This window comes from Theropithecus gelada, chromosome 11 (genome assembly GCF_003255815.1).
Source record: "Theropithecus gelada isolate Dixy chromosome 11, Tgel_1.0, whole genome shotgun sequence".
Lineage (NCBI taxonomy): Eukaryota > Metazoa > Chordata > Mammalia > Primates > Cercopithecidae > Theropithecus > Theropithecus gelada.
Window position 1 is genome coordinate 44391971 of NC_037679.1, and position 23811 is coordinate 44415781.

At 32.9% G+C, this 23811-nt stretch overlaps 1 protein-coding gene across 2 annotated transcripts in view; it reads left to right on the forward strand.

Moving 5' to 3' along the window:
* The window catches only part of LRRIQ1 (leucine rich repeats and IQ motif containing 1), a 209838-nt gene extending 190969 nt beyond the window's left edge, over positions 1-18869 (forward strand). For both annotated transcript variants that reach the window (XM_025402587.1, XM_025402586.1), the window contains exons 25-27: positions 3099-3231; positions 6011-6071; positions 18554-18869. In XM_025402587.1, the coding sequence (XP_025258372.1) occupies positions 3099-3231; positions 6011-6071; positions 18554-18706 (347 nt within the window). In that variant the 3' untranslated portion in view covers positions 18707-18869. The remainder of the gene's footprint in view (positions 1-3098; positions 3232-6010; positions 6072-18553) is intronic.
* The last annotated feature ends 4942 nt before the right edge of the window (positions 18870-23811 follow it).

Sequence of the window (23811 nt, forward strand, 5' to 3'; positions counted from 1 at the left end):
AGGATGTTCACAGGTTATAAGCAAATGTCATTTCATATCAGGGACTTGAGCATCCACCAATTTTTGTATTCAAAGAAGGTCCTGGAACCAATTCCTTATGGATACTGAGGAACAACTATGTGTGTAAACTGAAGTCAAAACAAAACCAAAGAAAATGTGAAAACAGCTACAAGTAAATGCCTCTAAATATTAACCAGCAGTTGTCTTGATACTGATGTTTGCAGATTGTCTTTTCTTTGACTTTTTACTTCCTAAATTTTCTGTAATGAGTATTTATTATTTTTATAATAAAAGTTCAAAAATGTTTAAATAAAATTACTCAAGGTTGTGTTTTGAAGTAAAAAGCACATATAAATAGTAATAACTGGAGGATAGCAAGAATCAAAAGAAGGCATTTTTCTTAGGTTAATAATATAGGGAATTGATGCAAGACCCATAGAAGTAGCAAGGAACTGTGGATAAAGGGATTAGTGTTCTGCAGGCAGAAGGATGCTTCTTCTAATACTGAAAGGAAGGAATTACTGGGCAGCCTAACTGGAAACTGGTAAGTATCCGTTAATTAATCCAGGTCACCCTTATTCTTCCTACACAAGTTGCTAAATAAAGGACTTCTGCAAGCTTCCAAGAATAAATGTTACTTTCTCTTCCTCAGTAACAGGAGTAATTCTGAAATGATTTTGCTGAGACAGAACCACTTCCTCTAACATTTGAATTGCAGTATTTTCAAGTACATCCAGCCAATTTCACCACTATGCTTGTTCTGTTTCTTACACTGAGCTCATGCCAATCTACCAATTTATGCTTTGGGGTTAAAATGGTTAATAAGAATTGGATCCTTATGATGAAACCTCTCCTTTTTACTCAGTAATTGTTGTTTAGAACTTTGGCTGAGTTCTGATGTAAAACCACTTAGAGTTTATGAAGTGTTATTGTAGAATTGAGGAAAGCTTTCCAAAATGAGTACTTTAAAAAGTGACCATTGCAAGTATATGCCACTATTTTTAAGAACGGTAAGACTGAGATTATTTACGTTTTAACTAAAAGTTTACTTATTACAAAAGGATTCTCTCCATATCAGGAGTAGGTGAGTTTCAAGTCTTGAACTCAGTTGATCATCAGGGTCACTGAGTCATCACTGTTCTCTGTCACTGTGCTGTCCAACATCTGGCCTGGTCACTCCAGGAAACCAGCTCAGTAGCTAGGGGTTTTGCTAGAATAGAGACCCAATGCAGTGTGTAGCAATGCCAAATCTTCCCTTTGTTTGAGTGTGTTTTATAACTTTTGTATAATTATAAGGCTATTTATGAAAATGGAGTCTGCTGATGGATTAAACGGCCAATCCCCTCATGTGAAGTAATTGTTCCTCTAATTGTAGCAACTATGGAAGAGTTGGCCTAAGTTCAGGTTTCAAGGGCTGAAGTCATTTTAGAAATATAAGGTGGCATAAGAAGCAATAGGAACTTTACTAAGTAACAGAGTTTTAGACACTCAAAGCATCCAGATTTTAAGCTTTCCAGAGACCTGGTTAAACATCTGTTTAAATCAAAAGCTAGGCCGGGCGCGGTGGCTCAAGCCTGTAATCCCAGCACTTTGGGAGGCCGAGACGGGCGGATCACGAGGTCAGGAGATCGAGACCATCCTGGCTAACACGGTGAAACCCCGTCTCTACTAAAAATACAAAAAAACTAGCCGGGTGAGGTGGCGGGCGACTGTAGCCCCAGCTACTCGGGAGGCTGAGGCAGGAGAATGGCATAAACCTGGGAGACAGAGCTTGCAGTGAGCTGAGATCCGGCCACTGTACTCCAGCCTGGGTGACAGAGCGAGACTCCGTCTCAAAAAAAAAAAAAAAAAATCAAAAACTAGAGTCATTTCACTAATTACAACAGTAACTTTTAAGGCAGAAAGACATGTTAGATATATCATCCTCAACATATTCTGAATGACACATGCTAAGCTTATGTGTATGTGCACGTACGTGCACAGAGTATTCAAAATAGGTTTTCCACCATGCTTTATTCGTTTTCCAAACAACTTGCAAATATGTAGACTTCTTCTGTACAAACATCTATAATGAAAGAATATTCCAAAGTAATAACTTGACATTTTAAATATCAGGTTTTTAAACTACAGGATTGTTCTGAGTTGATTACTATGTTTTAGGTTTTAAGAGGTGTCTCCCTGTGGTGTACTTTCAATCAAGTTTATGAAGCCAACAAGCTCCATATCAAAAATGAAGCAGTCTAAAAGATCAAGTCCATGGAGGAAGGCTTTAAAACTAGTCTTCAGTGTAACTCTGGAATGCATTAAATACTATAGTAGCTTACACAGAGCAAATTCAGTTTTATGTAAATGAAAATTCAGGTTCAAATACACTCAATATAATTTGTAAATTCTCCATATGTATAAGAGTGGTATAAGAACAATTAGACTTTAATCCTGAAAAGACAGATAGGGAACAGATGTTTTTATATTAGAAGAATTCTACAGTCTACCAAAACATAACTCTCTGATTTTTCTAATTAAAAACTCTAAAAGGCCGGGCGCGGTGGCTCAACCCTGTAATCCCAGCACTTTGGGAGGCCGAGGCGGGTGGATCACGAGGTCAGGAGATCGAGACCATCCTGGCTAACATGGTGAAACCCCGTCTCTACTAAAAAAATACAAAAAACTAGCCGGGCGTGGTGGCGGGCGCCTGTAGTCCGAGCTACTCGGAGGCTGAGGCAGGAGAATGGCGTAAACCCGGGAGGCGGAGCTTGCAGTGAGCCGAGATCGCGCCACTGCACTCCAGCCTGGGTGACACAGCGAGACTCCGTCTCAAAAAAAAAAAAAAAAAAAAAAAAAAAACTCTAAAACAAGCCCTATAAATGGTGATGGATTTTAAGTACGTTTTTCACAATACATGGGTTTGAAACTTAAGCAGGAAAAATTGTTAGTCTGTGACTGACATTACTTTTCTTACTGACATTACTTTTCTTACAGATTTAGCTCTCAGTTAGTCATTTTTTTCTTTCTTGTGATGAAATGTTTAGCACAGATGGAACTGGTTGGCCGAAGTTTGATCTCTTTAAATAAATACACATTCCATATTTCTTTCACAGGTATAGAAGAAGACCCTATCCACAAAGATACCACTGCAAATGAAAAATTAGAAAGGAATAGAGAATATACATACCAATGGCTTCACACACAGGTTGAGGTTCATGAAACAACTAGTTCCAGAAATATGAAATGGTGAGGTCATTTCCTCTAAATTAGATTTTTGTATTGTAAACACATCTTGAAAATTGAAACCTAGGTTAATTGTGCTAAAACAAACATGACTTTGTAGCCAAAGGCCAATACACTACGTTGCCAGGTAATAAAAAGGCCTTTCATATAGAATAGATTTAATTACTCCTTCTATTTTTCACCCTGAAATGTTTGGGAACAACTCTATTCTGTAATGCTTGAAACCAACAGCTGAGCCACAAAAATCATCCTACTCTATAAAGTAAAAAATGTGGTATTCATTAAATGTTTTTAGATATCATGTATATTGTAGATTGTGTTTTATTTTGCTTTATTTTTGTTATTTGTACGTTTGACAGTTAAAATTATAATTCAACCCTGTGGCTGTCACTTTTTACCAGTCATGTAACTCATTTCAGTGATGCCCCAAAGCTTCAGTTTCCTCTTTCATAGAGAGATAATAATTCTAACTCATGACGTACAGGTGAGCTACAAGGTTGAAGTTATCAAATGTTTATATTCCCTAGCAACAAGATACCTTAAATCTAAAAGCTGCTTAGTTAATTTTTGTTATATTAATGTATGTACCATTTTGCTAGGGCTGCCATAAGAAAATACCAGATTGGGTAGTTTAAACAAGGGAAAATTATTTTATCTCAGCTCCAGAGGCTACAAGTTCAAGATCAAGGTGTCAGCAGGTGCAGTATCTTTGGAGACCTTCTCCTTTGTTTGCAGATGGCTACTTTCTGCTGTATCCTCACATTGTCATCCCTTGGGCTGTGTTGTCTTTGTTCTAATCTTCTCTTCCTACAAGGACACTAGTGATATTGGATTAAGGCACACCTATATGATCCTATCTACCTTAATTATTTCTTTCAAATATCTAAGTACAGCCATATTCTGAGGTACGAGGGGTTGGAACTTCAACATATGCATTTTAGGGGACAGAATCCAGCCCATAGCAATATGATATAAAGCATATATATACATCCTGAACCAAAGTTTTAAGGAAATAAAAGTCCAGAGATGATATTTTTACATAGATTTTCAAGATTTTTGTTTTAGCTACATATATCCACAAAGGAATAAAAGTGTTATTATAGGCATTTATAAAAAATGTAAGCCAATATTGAATATAAATATAAAGACAATTTTAGAAATATTTTCAGGCGTAGTGGGTAGTAACTGTTTCACATGAGTATCAAACAAACAAAAACCTATAATTATTACAGTTAAAACTTAGTTTAACAGCAAGTCAAAATAGGTTTAAAATAAATTTCTTTTAATAATATATATAAATGTAACTTTAATATGTGATCAGTTTTATCTAATTCTTTTAAAAATATGAAAAATCATATAAAAATAAAAATAAAACGTTACGATCTGAATTATGTCAGATTTTAATGTGAGCAGAAAAGTAGGAATAAAGGCGTCAATATTTGAGAATTTTTATCTTACTAAGTATTCAAATTAATGTAAGCACAATTTATTTTATGTTGTTATTAATCAATTGAATTAATAGGGTAGTATCTTCATCTGTTTTGTGTTGCTATAATAGAATAGCTCAGACTGGGTAATTTATAAAGAAAAGAGGTTTAGTTAGCTCATGGTTCTGCAGGTTGAGTTGTTCAAGGAACATGGCACCAGAATCTGCTTGGTGTCTGATGCCGGGTCACAACATAGTGGAAGGTCAATGAGGAAGTAGACTCATATGAAGGGGCAAAACCCACGGTGTATACTGTCTTTTCAACAACCCATTCTCATGGCAACTGATTCAGTCCTGCCAGAACTAATCCAGGCTAACAAGAACAAGAACTCACTCACTGCAAGAATAGCATCAAGGCATTCATGAGAGGTAACCACCCTCATGACCCAAACACCTCTTCACTAGTTTCCAGCACCCAACGTTGCTACATTGGGGATCAAATTTCAACATGGGTTTTGGTGAGACTACATCCAAACCATAAGAGAAAGCATCCTTAGAACTATAAACAAACAAAACAAACATGTAATAATAGAATCCATAACTTACTATTTCTATTAACCAGATATAAGAGGTCTTGTTCAGAAAATTAAAAACATTAGAACAGATGTAATGTAAACAAAAATGTAAGAAAAATGTTTCAGGATTACATTTTGATATACTTAAATATTTAACAATAATCCTTACTCATATAAGGATTATATATAAATAAGTTATACATAAAATTTTAAACAATAAGCAATTGTTAATAAACTTTTTCCTTTGAAAATATAATACATTAAATAGGTAGTCATATTTTAAGAAAAAAATGGTTTTCAAAGGCAAGAGTTCTTGAAAAGCCAAATATTGTTCTAGTTTTAAACAGTATTTTATTTTAAATATTAGTATAATTCATTAAACACACTAGAGCTATTTTAAAAGTAGGAAGCTTTATTTTTTTGAAAAGACAACTAAAAAATATAAGCAAATAACAAATAAAATGTTTAAATTTTCTATAATTTGTTAACCATCATTAGTAGTACTAATCAGTTGTGGCTCTTTGCATGTGTTTATGTTTGACAAAGAAGGGTGGTATTGAAGTGTTATTTAGAAATTGAAATTTTATCTCAAATTGTTTTTTTTTTAGTTAGGGAAAGATGTACATTTGTACTTATTTTTGCTTGTAACATAATTTAAGAAAACTGTTATTTCCATTTTATAAATAACTAATTTCTCTCAAGCTTTTTAGTTGGGCATTTCTTTTATATGCTTCCTCTACATTTACATTATAAAATACTTTCTGTTTTTGTCACTATGCAGCAATCACTTTTTGCCTGAGTTAGATCCAGATGTACTTAATGGTGGAAGAGTTCAACTTGTGGTAAGAAATGCGCTTAAAGTTACAGAAAAATGTTGTAGACACTAGTACTCAAATAAATGCACTTTAAAATATGTTTATAATTAAATTATGAAAATGTCACAACTGTATCTATTTGGGATAATATCAAAATACCATGTGTTAAAATAATAACATCTTTTCTTGTAATATAATTTAAAATGTGACATTGCTTAAAAATGTTAATTTTTGTGACAGATGTAAAAATATTAGTATCCTACAACTTTAAAATAAAATTACTCTGGATGGAAAATTGAAACTTTTTTTCTTGGATATTTTAGAAGAGTAGAATTTTCAGGCTATAACTGGAGGAAATACCAAAGCACCCTCATTACTCAGAAAATCCAACCATATAAAAAATTAACAAATAATTGTGAGCTCAACAATTCTATGTAATAAAGTGTAAAATATTGGAGCTTTTGGTAAAACCAGGTTTTAAACATAATGATCAGAATAAAGACTCTATGCTGTATAACTGTAAGTGCATTGCTAAATTCAATTGCACTATATGCTACTAGAAGGAAGACTAGGTAAACAGAGGAGAATGGTCAATTTGGAGTCCAGGAAATCTGATCACATAAATAAGAATTTTTCAGTGCGTTTCTAGAAATTTCCAGAGAATAGAGTATTCTGACAAGTGACAGAACTGTGTGGCCTTTTTGGTAGGTGAAAATGGATGCATCAGGTAACCCTAAGTTTACAACCAATCATTACCCCTTGCTCAGATTCTGCATTCACCAAAAAATTTATATATTTAGCTTGACTTATAGAATTTTATATGAAAAGATCATGTGCTATTTGAATAAAATGAGTATTATGATTTCCAGACCAGTTATATTCATCATTTTTATGAACAACTCATGCCAGGAGTTTTCCTGAAAGAGAAGCAAAATTAAGGTAGTCGCTAGCTAAAGTGCGTGTGTTTTGGAAAATATTTATGGAATCTATGCACAGATTTGAGATAACCATTCAGCAAATATCTTCTTACATTTTAATAGAGACCTCTCTAAGAAAGTGGCCTGTAGATTATCCAAGGAAAATTGCTAATTTAGGCCATTAACACTACACATATTATTGATTAACACTTTGGCACAGATTGGTCAGTGGCCACTTTTGAGCAAGAATTGAGATATAAATCTGTAAAGGAATGCCAGGATAAAGAAATGATATAATATTGTGGTCAAGCATGCTGCCTTAGGCCTGTAATCTCAGCACTTTCTGAGCCTGAGGCAGACAGATTTCTTGAGCCCAAGAGTTCAAGACCAGTCTGGGCAACGTGGCAAAACCCCATCTCTACCCCTAAAAATTAAAAAAAAATAAATTTAGCTGAGCATGGGGGTGCACATCTGTAGCCCCAGCTACTTGGAAGGCTTAGGTGGGAAGATCATTTGAGCCCAGAAGGTGGAAGTTGCAGGGAGTTGAGACTGTACAACTGTACTCCAGAGTGGATATCAGAGTGAGACTCTCTTTCAAAAAAACAAAACAGTTATAGTATTTAATTTTTCCACATTTAAAAATGAATGAAAACTGATTGGATAGATTACTGATCATAATAGGTCTATGAGATTAATGCAAGGATATTAATCCTTTTTCCATACTCCTCTATCTTCCACTATATAAAAATAAATAATATACATTACAATGATACATTTTGTTTTCACACTGAAGTGATCCAACTGAACACAAAAACAAGGTAAATCATACTGCAATAGAAATATCCGGATGTCTCTTTTTAAATGAGTGGATGCAGGGAAAGGCATCAGTGGCTTTTATCAAAAGGATACAGAGCTGACTAAAGGACCAGAGTAGAAATCTAGAAGAGTACTGGGGAATGAAAACATCCCACTTGCCCACTTGTGCCAGGGAACTGGAGGCAGATTATTACACAATTGGTACAAGGCTATACTAAGAGGAAAACGAAAAGGAAAAACAGAAAGAAAAAAGCACTGCAACTGTTACTAGTATAAGATTCTTAAAAATGTAATAATAACACGCACAATAAAAGAACAGAAAATTTGAAACAAAAGTTATCAAATCTTGAGAAAGGACAGATGGGTATGCAAGCAAACCAATTATAAAGTCTGGAAATAAAACATTTCATTTATATACACTCTAGACTGGACACTATAAACGATAAATTTAGTAAACCAGAAGATTATCTACAAAGAAACAATAATTAGATTGACAGCTAACTTCATATCAGAAGCAATGAATGCCAAAAGACAATGGATTTTATTTCTTAATAATAGGGATGAGTATCATCCACAATACTCTTTAGTAGCCTTCAATAGTAAGTCAAGAATAAGGCATAATCAAACGTTTAAATTCTGGATATTGAGGAAGCTAGTAAATAACATTTCTGTCTTTCAAGGAAGAGCAAAGCATATTGCATGACAGGAATTAGAAAAACGGAAACAAAGTACATTTTCTTTACATCCAAAAATATATCAAAAGTCATGTCAAATATATAGACAAGTTTATACTTAATTGACTAAATGAATCCCCCCCAAACCCCAGAATTTTCCTGCAGAAGACAGAATTATAATTCAGGTTTCCCAGGAAACATACTCTGATAGTTTTATGTTTGAATGCAGAGAGTTTATTCAGGAGAGCTTTCCAAAACAACTCCTGTGAGAGATGAAAGAAGCAGAAATGAACAGAGGGAAATGGTGCCCTTCAGTAGCGGTGCATCAGAGAAAGTGAGGTCTGAAGACAGGGAAGACCCTTTTGGGTTGTCCTAGCTTGAGACAAGAGGACCAGGCTTTAATGTTCCTCTTATCTCCTCAGGAGAAGGTGTGACTTTGATAAGGCAGTTCTCTTCAGCGAAGGACAATTTCCAGAGAGGGATTTGGCTGAGACCCATCAGGCTGCAGTTTTCTCAGTGACTCTCTCTGACTCAGTTGTTAAACATCATCTAGGTAGGGTATGATAATAGCAAGGCAAGTTTAGTATTCATGAGTGCAACAACTTAGTCAAGAAAATGTGTCAATTGTACCCAAATAAATCTACAAATTAGAATAAATCTCATCTAATATTACAATGATTGTTGCAAGCCTAATGAAAATGTGTATTGAGGATTAAAAACCCAAGAATATGAGTGTCAACTCTGAAAAAGAAGAGCAAGTTGTGTAACAAGACATAAAGGCTTAGTAAAAAGGTAAAGCAAACTTTATGGTTCCGGCACAGGAATGGATGAATAGACCAATGGAAATGAATAGCAAGGTCAGGAATAGATATATGACTGTACTATAAAGATTGGAAAGCTGAGATTGTTTACTAAATGGCATTGAAAACGTACAGGAGTATGCATGCACACCTTTTACAACAGTGGGCAGAATTCAGAAGGTTCGAAGATCCAATTATGAAAGGTAAAGCTGTAAAACAGGTAAAACAAGGAATAATAGTTTTGCAACTTAGCAGTTAAAATACATTTTTAGAAAGGTATGAATAGTGCAAACGATATGGCAAAAAATCAGATGATCGTGTTAAATTAAATATCTCTTTGTATTAAGGATTTAATAGAAAAAGTTAACAGGTATATGACTACTGTTTTCAGTGTCTCATTTAACAGAGCCTAATATCTAAATATAAAAAGATCTCTTTCAGGTAACCCAATGAATACATTAGAAAAATAATATAAATTGGTAGTTCACAGGGATGATGCCTAAATGGGCAAGTATATGTGAAGAGATGCTCGGTTTCCAGATGAGAGGGATGAAAATGAAAATTAAGATGTCTTATGACTATACTAATCAAATGGCAAAAATTGGAAAACTGGATATTGCAAAGGGATGTCACCAATGTGAAAATCCTTGTGTACAGTTGGTGAAAGTAGAAGCTGGTAGTCATTCTGGAAAGAAACTTATCAGTGTTTATTAAAGTAGGTATTTGAATACCCTATTAGTCTGCAAGCCCATTCTTGGAGGAAAAAAAGATACATATTTTTGGATACATATATATATTTGGATATATATATTTCTGGATATATATATGGATGTGCATATATGTATGTATATATCTCCCAGATTATTTTTACATACAGCCACCAAAGAATATTTACCAAAAAGTGTGTTGCTGTATTATTTATACACATTTAGAGGCAACTTAAGTACTCTTTAATTAAAGAAATGAATAATTGGTTGGATATACATTATGAAACACAATACAGCAGGCAAGAGGAATAAATTAAAACCATGCAGAAAATAGATAGATTTAAATTACATATTATTGTGTTTAAAAATTAATGACCGTAATTTTAGTACCAATTTATTTGTTTTCCTAATTGTTTCTGCTTTGGGCTATCATATAGTATAGGCCAGTCCTTCTGAAGAAAAACGTTTTTATAAAACCAGGATAAAATTAATCAAACAACTATTGTATAAGTTGAAAAACAGACAGCACAGGACTATGATGCCTGAGATAAAAGTGTGGAACATGAGTTCCACAGTCAATTCAGGTAACAGCTTGAAAACACTTTCTGGGCTACAGCAGAGGGAAGGGAAGCCTAAAGAGAGCTCAGTAATTTCACTGAGTTGAAAAGAGAGAGAGAAAGGAGTGTTCAGAGTTGCTGAGATAAATGGTATTTACAGGGTAAAATACTAGAGAAAGTGTTGCAAAAATTGGTATAGTGGTTTCCTTAAGTCTTTGGCCAAATACTAAGCTCTGTGTATAGTGCACTGTGTGACTCATTGATGTCCAGAAGGGAACAGCTACTGGGAATATCTGAACTGAAAAGAGACTCCAGAGGTCCAGAAGGGAACAGCTACTGGGAATATCTGAATGGGAAAGAGACTCTAGAGACCAACCCAAACCGGGAAACATTGGAGTTCTGACCTGCCACAGTGGAGAACGTCCCAGACATTTAGTTAAGACGATGTAAAGTTAAACTTTAGGAAGGGGTGACTCTAGCCGTGGATTAAAATCTCTTCTAGATCCACAATCGTAAAACATAAATGTAAGCCTCAAAAAGACCAAGTTAATCAACAAATCAACTGCCTGCTAGAAAAAAAGCTGCCTCTGTTAGAATAAAAGCTAACAGAGTTTCAAGGATGCTCACAAAATCTACAGATTCAGCAAATAAAATTACAGTGTCCAGTGTGGAGTAAAAAATTGCTAATCCTTCAAAGCAGCAGGAAAATGAGCCTTGTGAGAAAAATCATCACTAGAACCAAATCAGGTAACCTTTTTAAGATTCTTGCCTGCAAATTATAACATCTAATAAAAATATCAGCGATTTGGCCACGCGCGGTGGCTCACGCCTGTAATCCCAGCACTTTGGGAGGCCGAGATCGGCGGATCACGAGTTTAGGAGATCGAGACCATCCTGGCTAACATGGTGAAACCCCGTCTCTACTAAAAATACAAAAAAATTAGCCGGGCGTGGTGTCAGGCGCCTGTAGTCCCAACTACGCTTGTAGTCCCAACTACTTGGGAGGCTGAGGCAGGAGAATGGCGTGAACCCGGGAGACGGAACTTACAGTGAGCTGAGATCAAGCCACTGCACTCCAGCCTGGGCAACAGAGCGAGACTCTGTCTCAAAAATAAATAAAAATAAATAAATAAATAAATAAATAAATAAATAAATTCAGAGATTTAAATGTTGAGGAAACAGATTGAAATCTTAATAGAGAAAATAAACTTTAAAAAATAATGAGATAGAAAATCTAGAACTGAAAACTATTTCACCTTAATTGAAAAAAATATAATGGCTGGACTTAATAAATTAGACATTGGGAAGAAAAGTGCACTCAGAAACAAAGCAAGATAAACTCTCCAAAGTGAAGCAGAGAGAGAAAAAATAACTTTAAAAAAATCAAAGCTTGAGTGCTCTGTCAGATAATAGCAAGCAAACTAATAGATATGTCGTTGACTTTCCAGAAGAGAGATTAGAGGTGAAAAAATATGTGAAAACTAATCACTGAAAATATTTAAAGTTTGATGAGAAATATGAGAAAACAGATTTTTAAAGTTTAACACAAAAATTACACCTATGCACATCATAATCAAATTGCTGAAAACCAACACAAAAGAAAAAAATTTAAAGCAGCTAAAGTATACATGATATACAGGAGACCATTTGTAAGGAGGATGGTTCACTATTGATCATAAATATTGACATCCAGAAGAAAGTGGAAGAAAAAAATGTCAACTTGCAATTCTATATCCAGTAAAAGTAGAATTCTAATTTACCACATTAACATAAAAAGGAGAAAAATCAATGTCTCAATATATGCAGAAAATGTTTACCACAAATTCAACAGATTTGTGGTAAGAATTCGTAGAAAATTAGGACTAGAAGACACTTTCTTAACTTGATACACTTAGTGGTTAAAGGCCCAATGTTTTGTACCTAATATCAGGAACAAGGCAAGAAAATCTGATTGGAAAAGAAGACCATCTGATTTTCACAGATGACATCTTATTGTACATAAAAGTTTTAAGAAATCCTCACAAACACTTTAGATGTAATAAGTGAATTTACTCAAGGACACACAATAAAGATTAATTTAAAATATGCTACATTTCTAAATATTAACAATAAACTTTAAAAATTAAATTTAAAAATTGCATTCATGACAGTGTCAAAAAATGTAAAATATTCAAAAATAAATGTTAACATTGAAATGTATAAACCCTCTACACTAATAACTGCAAAGCACTACTTTAAAAAATGTCAGAGACATACTTATTTATAAATAAGTTGAAAAACTCAAATTGTAAGAAGTCAATTCTCCCCAAATGTTCTGTAGATTCAAAGCATTCCCAGTAAAATTTTTGGTAGAAATGTACACACTGATATTAAACTCTGTATGGAAATGGAAAGGACCTAGAATAGCAAATGCAATCTTGAAAAAAGAATAGTAAGACTCATGCTACACAGAATTCAAGACTTGCTATCAATCCCCAGTAATTGAGACTGGTATATATATATGCGTGTGTGTGTGTGTGTGTGTATATATATGTGTATATATGTGTGTGTGTATATATGTGTACATAAATATATATTTAAATATAAAATATAAAATATAAAAAATATACATTTTATATTTAAATATATATTTATGTATATATATGTCCATATATACACACACACAAATACACACACATATATACATACACACACATATATACACATATATATACACAAATATACACATATATATGTGTGTGTGTATGTATATATGTATGTGTTAAGATACAAGAATCTATCAATGGAAAGTATAGGGAGTCCAGAAAACTACCCACACTTATAAGGTCAATTAATTTTCTATAAAGTTTCAAAACAATTCAAGGGTGGAGAAGATAACCCTTTCTACACATAGTGCTGGAAAACTAGATAACTATATGAAAAAATAATCTTGACTCCTACTTCTCATTTTATGAAAAATGAATTTAAGATGAATGATAAGCCTGAATTTAAAAGTCAAAATTGTAAAACCTATTGAAGAGGCCTGGCATGGTGGCTCACACTTGTAATTCCAGCACTTTGGGAGGCCGAGGCGGGTGGATCATTTGAAGCCAGGAGTTTGGGACCAGCCTGGTCAACATGACGAAACTCCATCTCTATCAAAAATACAAAAATTAGCTGGGCATGGTGGTAAGTGCATGTAATCCCAGCTACTCAGGAGGCTGGGGCACGAGAATCCCTTGAACTGGGGAGGCGGACTTTGCAGTGAGCTGATATCACACACTGCAATGCAGCCTGGGCAACAGAGCCAGACCCTGTCTCTAAAAAAAATAAAATATAATAAAATAAATAAAAAATAAAACCTATTGAAGAAAACAGTAAGATACATCCACAAACCTGGTATGGGCAAAAAACCTAAACTATAAAACATATAAATCAATTCTAGTTCATATTTAAAAACAGCCCTTAGGAAAACAGAATTCAGAAAATAAAAAGAAATGAAAAGTCAAACCACATAATCAGAGAAACATTCATATTCCCTTTCTTTCTGTCAAAAGTAAGTGAAAAGTTGTTCACTTAGAGAAATAACCAATACCACTCTACACCTATTAGAGTGGTTAAAATAAAAAATACTGAAATTATTAAATGTTGGCAAGTATGCATTGCTGGTGAAAATGGTACAGCCACTGGAGAAAAAATCTTTATAAGCTTTATAAGCTTGTAAAGACTCTGGTACCTTCAGAAGCTTTATAAGCTTTTATAAAGTTAAATATACACCTAACATGTGACCTAATTATTATCCTTCTAAGCATTTTTCCTAGAGAAGTGAACTTTCATTCAAACAAAATCTGTACATAAATTTTTATAGCAGTGTTATTCATAATAGCCAAAACTTACCACAACCCAAATCTCACTGAATGGGTAAAAGAATAAAGAAATGATGGTACATACATACAATGGATATATGACACACAACTAAAAAGCAATAAACAAGAATGGTGTTGGCATATACAAATATTTCCGTAGATCTCAAGAACATTATGTTGAGTTAAAAAGGGCTAATCTCAAAAGATTACACGGTATATTATTTCATTAATATAACATCCTTAAAATCACATAATTATAGTAATAGAGAACATGTGATTAATTGCCATGTTTAGGTTGGAAAAAGGATATGACTATAAAGGAGAACAAGAGAGTTTCTTTGGGAAGATGGAACAGATTTGTGTCCTGATTGTGAAGATAGTTGAATCTATACATATTAATATAATACATAATCTATACATGTATGTATGCATAATTTATACATATAAAATGTCATAGAAGTGCAAACAAGAAAACATTAGTGCATGTGGAAGCTAGTGAAATCCTAATAAGGTCGATAGTTTAGTAATAGTATTGATACAGTGTCTGTTTTCTGGTTTTGTTGATCATGATTTGATAATGTGAAATGTTGTCATTGAGGCATGCTGGGTGTAGGGTGCATAGGGAAGTCAGTGCTATTTTTTGTAACTTCTATGGCAGTTATTTTTTTAAACTTCTTTGGGAGTTGAACTTCATGTTTAAGGTCTTTGCACTTTACAGCATGTACATTATTTCTTTTAAACATTTAAAGTGCCTTCCCTACCCACATACGTTATATAACAAGACATCTGTCTTATTACATAAGAAAAGGATTTTGTGAAAAGATGATGTATTATGAATTTAGGAATATGCATAATTCATTTTCTTTACATGAAATTTAAAAGCTTTAAAAATCACTCAGATGTCTAGATATATTACAAATAATTATGTGGTATATTTATGGTATAATCATAATTTTGCCATAATTTGCAAATTATTCTAACAGTTAAAATAAATGAACTAAATCTAGATCTCACATATATAATGTACAGTGAAAACAGCAAGCGGCAGAAAAATATATCATTTATGTTAATTTTGAAATAATAGTCTAAAATGTTTAGTACATATGTAGAAAATCAAAGTAGCATGTAAGGGGACTTCATCGTTATAAAACTTGCTTTCTCTCTTTAAAGAAATATCTGGGTAATAAGTACATATTCATTTGTTTTTGTGTGTGCTGTTTTGTATATCTTCACTTCCAAAAGGAAAATACTTTTAGAATTAATAATTAATACAATCTTGTTTATGAAAAAGTGTAGAAGAGGAGGAAATCCGTATTGTTTAATATATGAGAAAGAATTTCTTTTTAAATTAAGTTGCCAAAGTTGAAGGTGAATCAGAATCCAAATGCTTGGAAAGTCCTGTCCCAAAATGTACATCCCTCATTTCATTGTGAAAATATAGGGTGGGGGTGGGGAGAGCGGCAATTACAAACCTTGTAGGTAGGGAGATAAAAGAGATCTGTTCCAAAAACAAAGACCTAAAAGAATTTTGCAAAATTACAGTCTAATAAGTATTTCCCATTATGTTGTATGTGAGAAAATTCTTATCTGACATTAACTTGAGATTGTTTATTATAACCATAGAAAATATTGCAGTATTTTAGAATCCAACATACATTTTTATAGAATGACTGTCAAATGTGTGATCAGTTATCTTCAGGTTTTTTAAGTTGGCCCTCCATGTCTGTCAACCAACTCTGAACTGAAAATATTCAAACAAACAAAAAATAACAATATAACGATAAAAATAATGCAAACAAAGAAGCAATACAATATAACAACTCTTTTATAGTATTTACATTTAATTAGGTATTAGAAGTAATCTAGAGGTTATTTAAACTATAAGGGAGAATATGCATAGGTTATATGCGAATCCATTTTATATAAGGGACTTGAGCATCCATGGATTTTGTTATCTGTAGAAGTCCTGGAACAAAGCCCCACAAGTACTGAGGGATGACTGTATATACAATTTACATGACATTGAAAATAATCTGCATCTTCTTTACCATTTCTCTATTTTTTTAACGTTAAGCAGAGAATGATGTTTAGTTGGGAAGCCAATATTTTCAAAAACAAGATCTAAATATTATTGCATATGAATGGCTATGCCAGATTCACTGAAAGACATTAACTAGCCCATTTATGAAATTTCTAGGTTTACTTTTAAGCTGCTAAATGGCATTATTGTGAAGCCATGTGTTTCTGATAATTTTACTTCTAAAGCTGATTTCCTATATAATTGACCAAATTAGTAACTGACACTAGTTATTTTCTACTTTGAAAAAAATCATCTTTGGATGTTAATGGCTTAGACGATAATAAATTTTTTGGAAGGTGTTTATTTACAAATATTTTCTTGACTGTAGGTTTCGTCTTATTCAGGGTAGAGTGGGAATTCTACTCTCTAAATAGGTGTAGTGAAATTATGTCATTACATTTAAATACATAAACCTCATTTTACAATATTAAGGCTTATAATCTTAAAGCCTCTTTAGTTTGCAGAAGGGTCCCTTATGCGGTTCACATGTTTTTTTCTTGTTATCTAAGTAGTCTCACCAAAATTGTGGTATTGCTTTCATGTTTCCCCTTAACTTTTGACTGTTTTTTGTTTTGTTTTGTTTTTGTTTTTGTTTTTTAAGGTTTACCATTGATGGAACTTTTCTAATGAAGCTATTATAATGTTAGACATGTACTCTTGTATACTGTTGAAATACATTTCAAAAGCAATGTATAGCATTTTTCATACAAATCACAAGTGTAAATTGGAAGCCAATTTTTAATTTTATTTTAATGTTTTCTACCAAGGTTTTTTGACAATGTAATTATATTACTTAGCCAGTTACATTAAGAAATGATTGACATTATACAATGGTTTATATTCTGAACTCAGCAAGAGCAATACTTGCTTACTTAAAAATAGTTTGTGAGGCAATACATATGTTAATTAGCTCAATTTAGCCATTCTACAGTGTATACATGTTTTAAAACATCGTATTGTACATGATACATGTATGCAATTTTTGTTTGTCAATTAGGACCAAATAAATCAGGGAAAACATAAACGAATTTGGAAAAATATAAGTATATTAAATAAATAAATGTAAGTTCATATGTTTAAGAGTAGGAAGAAGGTGGGAGGGGGATGTAAAGGTGAAGGGCAAATATCTGAATTTTAAAGAGGATCATTTTTGGATTCTAGTTCCTTGAGTCTTTGTAGCTCATCATATGGAGACAGCTTTTTAACCACAGTGGTGGTTTTATGCTTTTATTTTGCTATACTTAAGTTTTCCTAACATCAAACATTAAGAACAATGCGTTTTCACAGGATTTCAAGCATGGTGTGGTTTTGGTTAAATCCCAGCTACTTTGAGGCTGCTTTGCTTTCCCTCATGGCACTTCCCCCTATTTCAGAACTGAATCCTAATATATCTTTATGTAATGATATTCAACATTATGTACAACAATGTTTTATAGGTAAGATGCAATTATTTTTGACACTTAGATTTGGTCTAAGTAATAAAAGTTCAAAGGCAATTTGAGATAAAATAGATAATTTAATTTTTATGTTCATTAAATAATGTCCTGAAACATCTACATATTTATAATTATCCCAAAATTAGACTTAAATGTAATATTTTTATATTGATAATGGTTATAATGAGAAGGTAAAGATTGTCTGTACCTTAACAGTATGCAAGTATGGGATGAAAGGCATTTCAGAGAATTTTATTGATAAGACTAATACATGTAAGTGGCAACATATAATTATTGCAAAAAATAACCCAATATGACATGTCTAACATTCAATTAAGAATTAAATAATATGCTTGGCAAATAAATAATGTTAAGCTCTTTAAAGTTTCATCAGCTAACTTTGAGACTGATTTTCATCAAAATTACTGTACTAAAATGTTTTCTTTTGTTGTACAGACTCAAATAGCAATCCTCAATTTTACAATCGACTCTTATTTGCAAAAAATGCTTTGACATAGTGCATTTGTTCTGCCTGGGCAGCAATAAAGGATTGTGGTATCATTTTGAAGAAGGTTGTTTGACAGAGCCTGTTTGTTTATTTGGGGTAATGTGAGCTGTATTCAGAAAATGCCATATTTTGTTTCATGATTGTATACATTCTCTTCCATTGCTCCCAGGCAAGACTTGTAAGCAGAGAAGACACGGATTTAGACCTTCTTTCCATGACCAGTGGAAGTGCTTTGTCTGTGAACAGAGAAAAAAAAAATCAGGCACACAGACACTCAGCAGGATCTTCAAGTAAGTTGTGGTTTCCTTCAAAATTAATTTAGAAATCACAAACGAATTGATGGAACCTAATGCCAGCAAGAATTCTTTTTCAGATGGGGGTAGGATGCCAGCAACCTGAACTGCCCAAAAATCTGCATTTAGATTTTTTCTTTCTTTAAATATACTCTTTTGATACAAACAAAATTAAATTATTTCTAAAATTAACTGCATCAGTTTTTATTTTAATTGTATTCTGGGCTTCAATATCTCCTGCCCCCCACACCCTGTGAATCATATTGAATTCTTTGATCATTTAATTTTAAAAGAAATTTTTAGATTAATTGTAAAATGTTAGATTTATATATGAAAGTAGTGTGTCTTGGCCTTTTGCCATTGATTTAGTAGATACTATATTTAAAGATAATTTTCAAAGAAATTTTTTTAAATAGGAGAGCTTTAAATAATATTATACCGTCAAAAAACATGCTTTCAAAAACTATTTCCATTCATATGTAAGAGTTTGATTATGTCTATTAATGATAACTTTATATTCATAAATCTGTCACATACATCTATTACCTTTAATTTGGTGAGAAATATACATATATATTAAACATATATTTATATAACATTTGTTATATATGTGGAGAGAGAATATAAAGATAATGATTTCAACAAGACTTATATTGCAATTATTAACTCTGAAAAATGTAAACATTTAAAAAATATCTGTATCTTGTGCTATTTCAGGGGAATAGAGAGTAATTTTTTTCAAAGTCCTTATTTAACCCTAGAGATTTTGAGATATCTTCTAAAATATGACAATAATTGTCTTTTTACTTTAAAATTAAATCTTCATACTTAATTATACTTATTGTTATTTTTGAAAGTTTTATTACTTATTGGTATTACAGTTATATACATACATATATATAGGCTCACACAGACACAAATACAAAATCAATATTTGATTGAAAGTGAAAAATTCAGTGATCCAGATGGTGCTCTCCAGATAAATGAAAACTTCAAAATGATTCTCTGACTTTCACTTTTCATCCAAGTACTTGGCTTTATTAGATTATAATCATTTATATTTATTAATACATGCAAGTTCATTTTGATAAATTTTAATTTACTTTTGAAATAATAATTTTAATATGTCTAATTTTATTTTATTGATGTATTTCTTTATTTTGTTTTTGTTTTTGTTTTGGGGAGGACGGAGTCTCGTTCTGTCGCCCAGGCTGGAGTGCAGTGGCGCATTCTTCCGCTCACTGCAAGCTCCGCCTCCCGAGTTCACGCCATTCTCCTGCCTCAGCCTCCGGAGTAACTGGGACTACAGGCGCCCACCAGCACGGCCGGCTAATTTTTTGTATTTTTAGTAGAGAAGGAATTTCACCGTGTTAGCCAGGGTGGTCTCTATCTCCTGACCTCCTGATCCGCCCGTCTCGGCCTCCCAAAGTGTTGGGATTACAGGCGTGAGCCACTGCGCCCGGCCTATATGTCTAATTTTAAAATATTTTCCAAGTTTCAAAGACCTTCGAGAGCTTGAATTTTTCTTATATGATTATAGAATCTCGTCATTGAAATGTTGCCCTAGTCTATATAGTTAAGAAATAAATATTTTAAGTTTAAATTATTCACCTAATATAAATTTTTTAGTTGTTAACATAATGTATCAACTTTATCGAATTTCAAAATCTATATTCCATTTCAGAAGTAATCAGCCTGTGTCAATACATATTAATGAGTAATGATAATTTTATGCATTGCATATTACAAACTCATATGATATCTCTTTGGAGCATTTTAGGTAAAAAAAATAAACAAATTAAAAACAAAAACAAAAAATTGCTTTTTCACTTTAGAATTTCAAAACTTCTGTTTATAATGTATTACCTGAATGTTAACACATTAATAGCTCAATAAATCATCAACTATTTTCAAATATGCAAGTTTCATCATTCACTTACATGATATTGAATTACAGATTTTAGGGATGTAATTATATAGAGTTCATTTTTAACACATTCTCCAAGAAACTGAAATAATGCAATTCTCACTATAATTCCAACTACTTGTCAACAAATAATATTACTGAAAACAATACTAATCTCTGAATGTGTTTAATAAGTAACAATTTAAGGCAAACTACTTTAGAAAAATGAAGTTTTTAAAAAATAACAAAATGATTATGAATCAAATAGTACTTGCTTAATCACTGTAGTTGCTGAGTAACTATAACAACACCAGTATTATATACTAATGAGTATGGTCTCTGACGTAAATTTGCCAGGATTTGAATGAGGATTTAATCTTTAAAATAGGAATGATAATAGAAGTACCTCCTTGTAGAGTTGTTTTTGGGATCAAATGCATACCGGTTAGAACACAAACTGGTACAAAATCAGTGCTTAGTAAGTGTTCTTTATAATCACCACCTAAACATAGTTTTAAAAGAAGCATCTATTGGGCTAAAGTATGGAAGTCTCAAGTATCTAGGCACATGGTCTAATTGGTTCAGCTTACAAGAAACCTACTCTTAGTTGCTTAACTAAAATATTTGGCTTAGTCTATTTTTCTGTAGAAATCAAAGTCCTTGGGCCCTAAGCCTCCATGGCCCTGAGTCAACCAGTTACAGCTTTGGTATCCTGAAAGGTCTTTTTCCTTTAGCTTTCTCTCTCTGTCTCAAAACTTGTCACCTTATAAAGCTATTAATAAAATAATTTTTTTGGCCGGGCACCGTGGCTCACATCTGTAATACCAGCACTTTGGGAGGCCGAGGCAGGCGGATCACAAGGTCAGGAGATTGAGACCATCCTGGCTAACACGGTGAAACCCCGTCTCCACTGAAAATACAAAAACAGCCGGGCGTGGTGGCGGGCACCTGTAGTCCCAGCTACTCAGGAGGCTGAGGCAGGAGAATGGCATGAACCCGGGAGGCGGAGCTTGCAGTGAGCTGAGATAGCGCCACTGCACTCCAGCCTGGGTGACAGAGCGAAGATTCCGTCTCAAAAAAAAAAAAAAAAAAAAAAGAATACTTTTTTTTTAGCTTTGCAGGCCAAATCTAGAGAGTACTTTGTGGACTACATCTGTAAAACTCTTTTTGAGCCTTTGAACTTTTCTAGATGTTTCCCTTTTATTGTTGTTATAATTTTATAACATGTATTCTTTGGAATCAGAAAAATTCAGATTTAAAATCCCAGTTCCACCATCACATATGAGTTGTGTGCCCTTGGGTAAATTGTTTAACCTCTAACATTAAGTTTACTCTCTGTAAAATGGGAATAGTAATGTTTGTATCATAGTTTTAGTAAGGAAAAACTGAGTAAAAATATACATAAAGCATGTGATATATTGCCTTGGGTATTGTAAGGCCCGGAAGAATAGTACCTGTTGTCTTCATTGTTTGTTGTTGTATGTTTTGTGATTCTCTTGCATCATTACAAAACAACCCCACAGTAGAATTGTCTTCCTTTTCTGTGTGTCAAATATAATAAGACCAGGAGGAGTATACTTTTAACATGCTGGCCATCTCAGGCAATATGTCTTTTCTTAGAGAACTTCCTAAATTTTCTGTCCCTTTCCTTTTAGGCTTCACTATTTCCTTACAAAGAGGCCAAAGCAGTCTTCTGCTATCTAGATTTCTGATCTTTCATCTGGTTTACAAAGTTATGAAAGAGATTACATTCTCATTCAAAAATTGCCATTTATAAAATGGACATAGCAAGAGATTTCCTCATTTATGTAATATTTAGGCAAAATATTTGAATTTACTAAATGATTTTAGTTTTCTCAATTAATTTCCTCATTTAATGCTTAAAGTATGCTTTGCAATATATAATAATGCTTTGATTGTTAGGGTAATTTATAGCTTTGTACATTATATTTATTTATCTTTTCTCATGTATAATGATCATATTTCTTTGACAGCTAACATAAATGAAATTCAGGAATTTAATTTGCTTTTCACACAAAAAATTAGCAAAGAAGAGCAGCAACTTGAATTCATCTTTTTTTGTTGTTGTTCCAAATCCAGTGATCTTTTATTCTTCTATGGACTAAAACATATAGCTTAGTTAGTAAAATAGTCGAACAAAAATTAATATAGTTTTTAATCATTAAATTATCCAGTAGTCATTTATTCAATGCTCACTGCTCCCTGCATCCCCACGAGTGGTTTCCAGGTGCCTCCTTCTGATTGTCTCTGTACTTTCCAGGATACATTCCATTTTCATAGTTACTTGCATTTTGAAAACCCACAGTGCCTCTGTAATAGTGAGTAATCAGACCCTACTCAAGCTTTTCTTTGGTTATATCTAAACTCATGAAAAGTTAGCCCTTTAATATGGTATTGAATTTTCTGAATATGACAGAAAACATTGTTCAGAAGAGAAGCAATTATAGTGGCTGAATTGACTTAGAGAGACTTCTTAAAGGCACTGTACATGATTTGTGCCTAGAATGACAATCAGGATTTAAGTAAGGATAGAGGTAGAAGAAAACCATTTAAACAAAGGTAAAAGGTAAAATATGAATGTATAATTATGGAACATTGAAGAGTATGTCTGGGCCAGAGGTTCCATATACTGAAGTAATGTAAAATAAGGTTGGATTCGAGAGGAAGCCCGGTTTTAGGTAAGTTTGAAAGTAAAGTAGAAGACTTCAAATTTCCTACTAATAATAAGTAACAAATGAAGATTTCGAAAAATAAGTGTTTTAGAAAACTAATGTTTGTTAAAGCTATTCTGAATCTGTTCTAACATTACATACTTCCTCTAATATATTGAAAGAGTAATTTTATAGCTCTTGTGAAAAAATAATTGATTTTGGTGATAAGAACTTCAAAATGAAATAGATTGCTAGGAGTTCATGCCTAATACTGTTTATAGTTAGAAGGACTAGGGATAGTAGCTAAAGCACAAGTAGATTCCAAAGATGGATATTGAGGTTTATTTCAAGTAGAATAAGCACATTTCAATAATATAATTTTAAACTTGCAAATCAAGAAGGTAGCATGTTGTGTGTACACATGTATATTAATATCTAATTCGTGCATACCTGGAAGTATGTGTCTGTCTGTGTGTGTATGTGTAACATGCATAATAATTCCACACTGTGTGAACTCAAGAACCATCATTGTATATATTTATGTGTTATTATATAA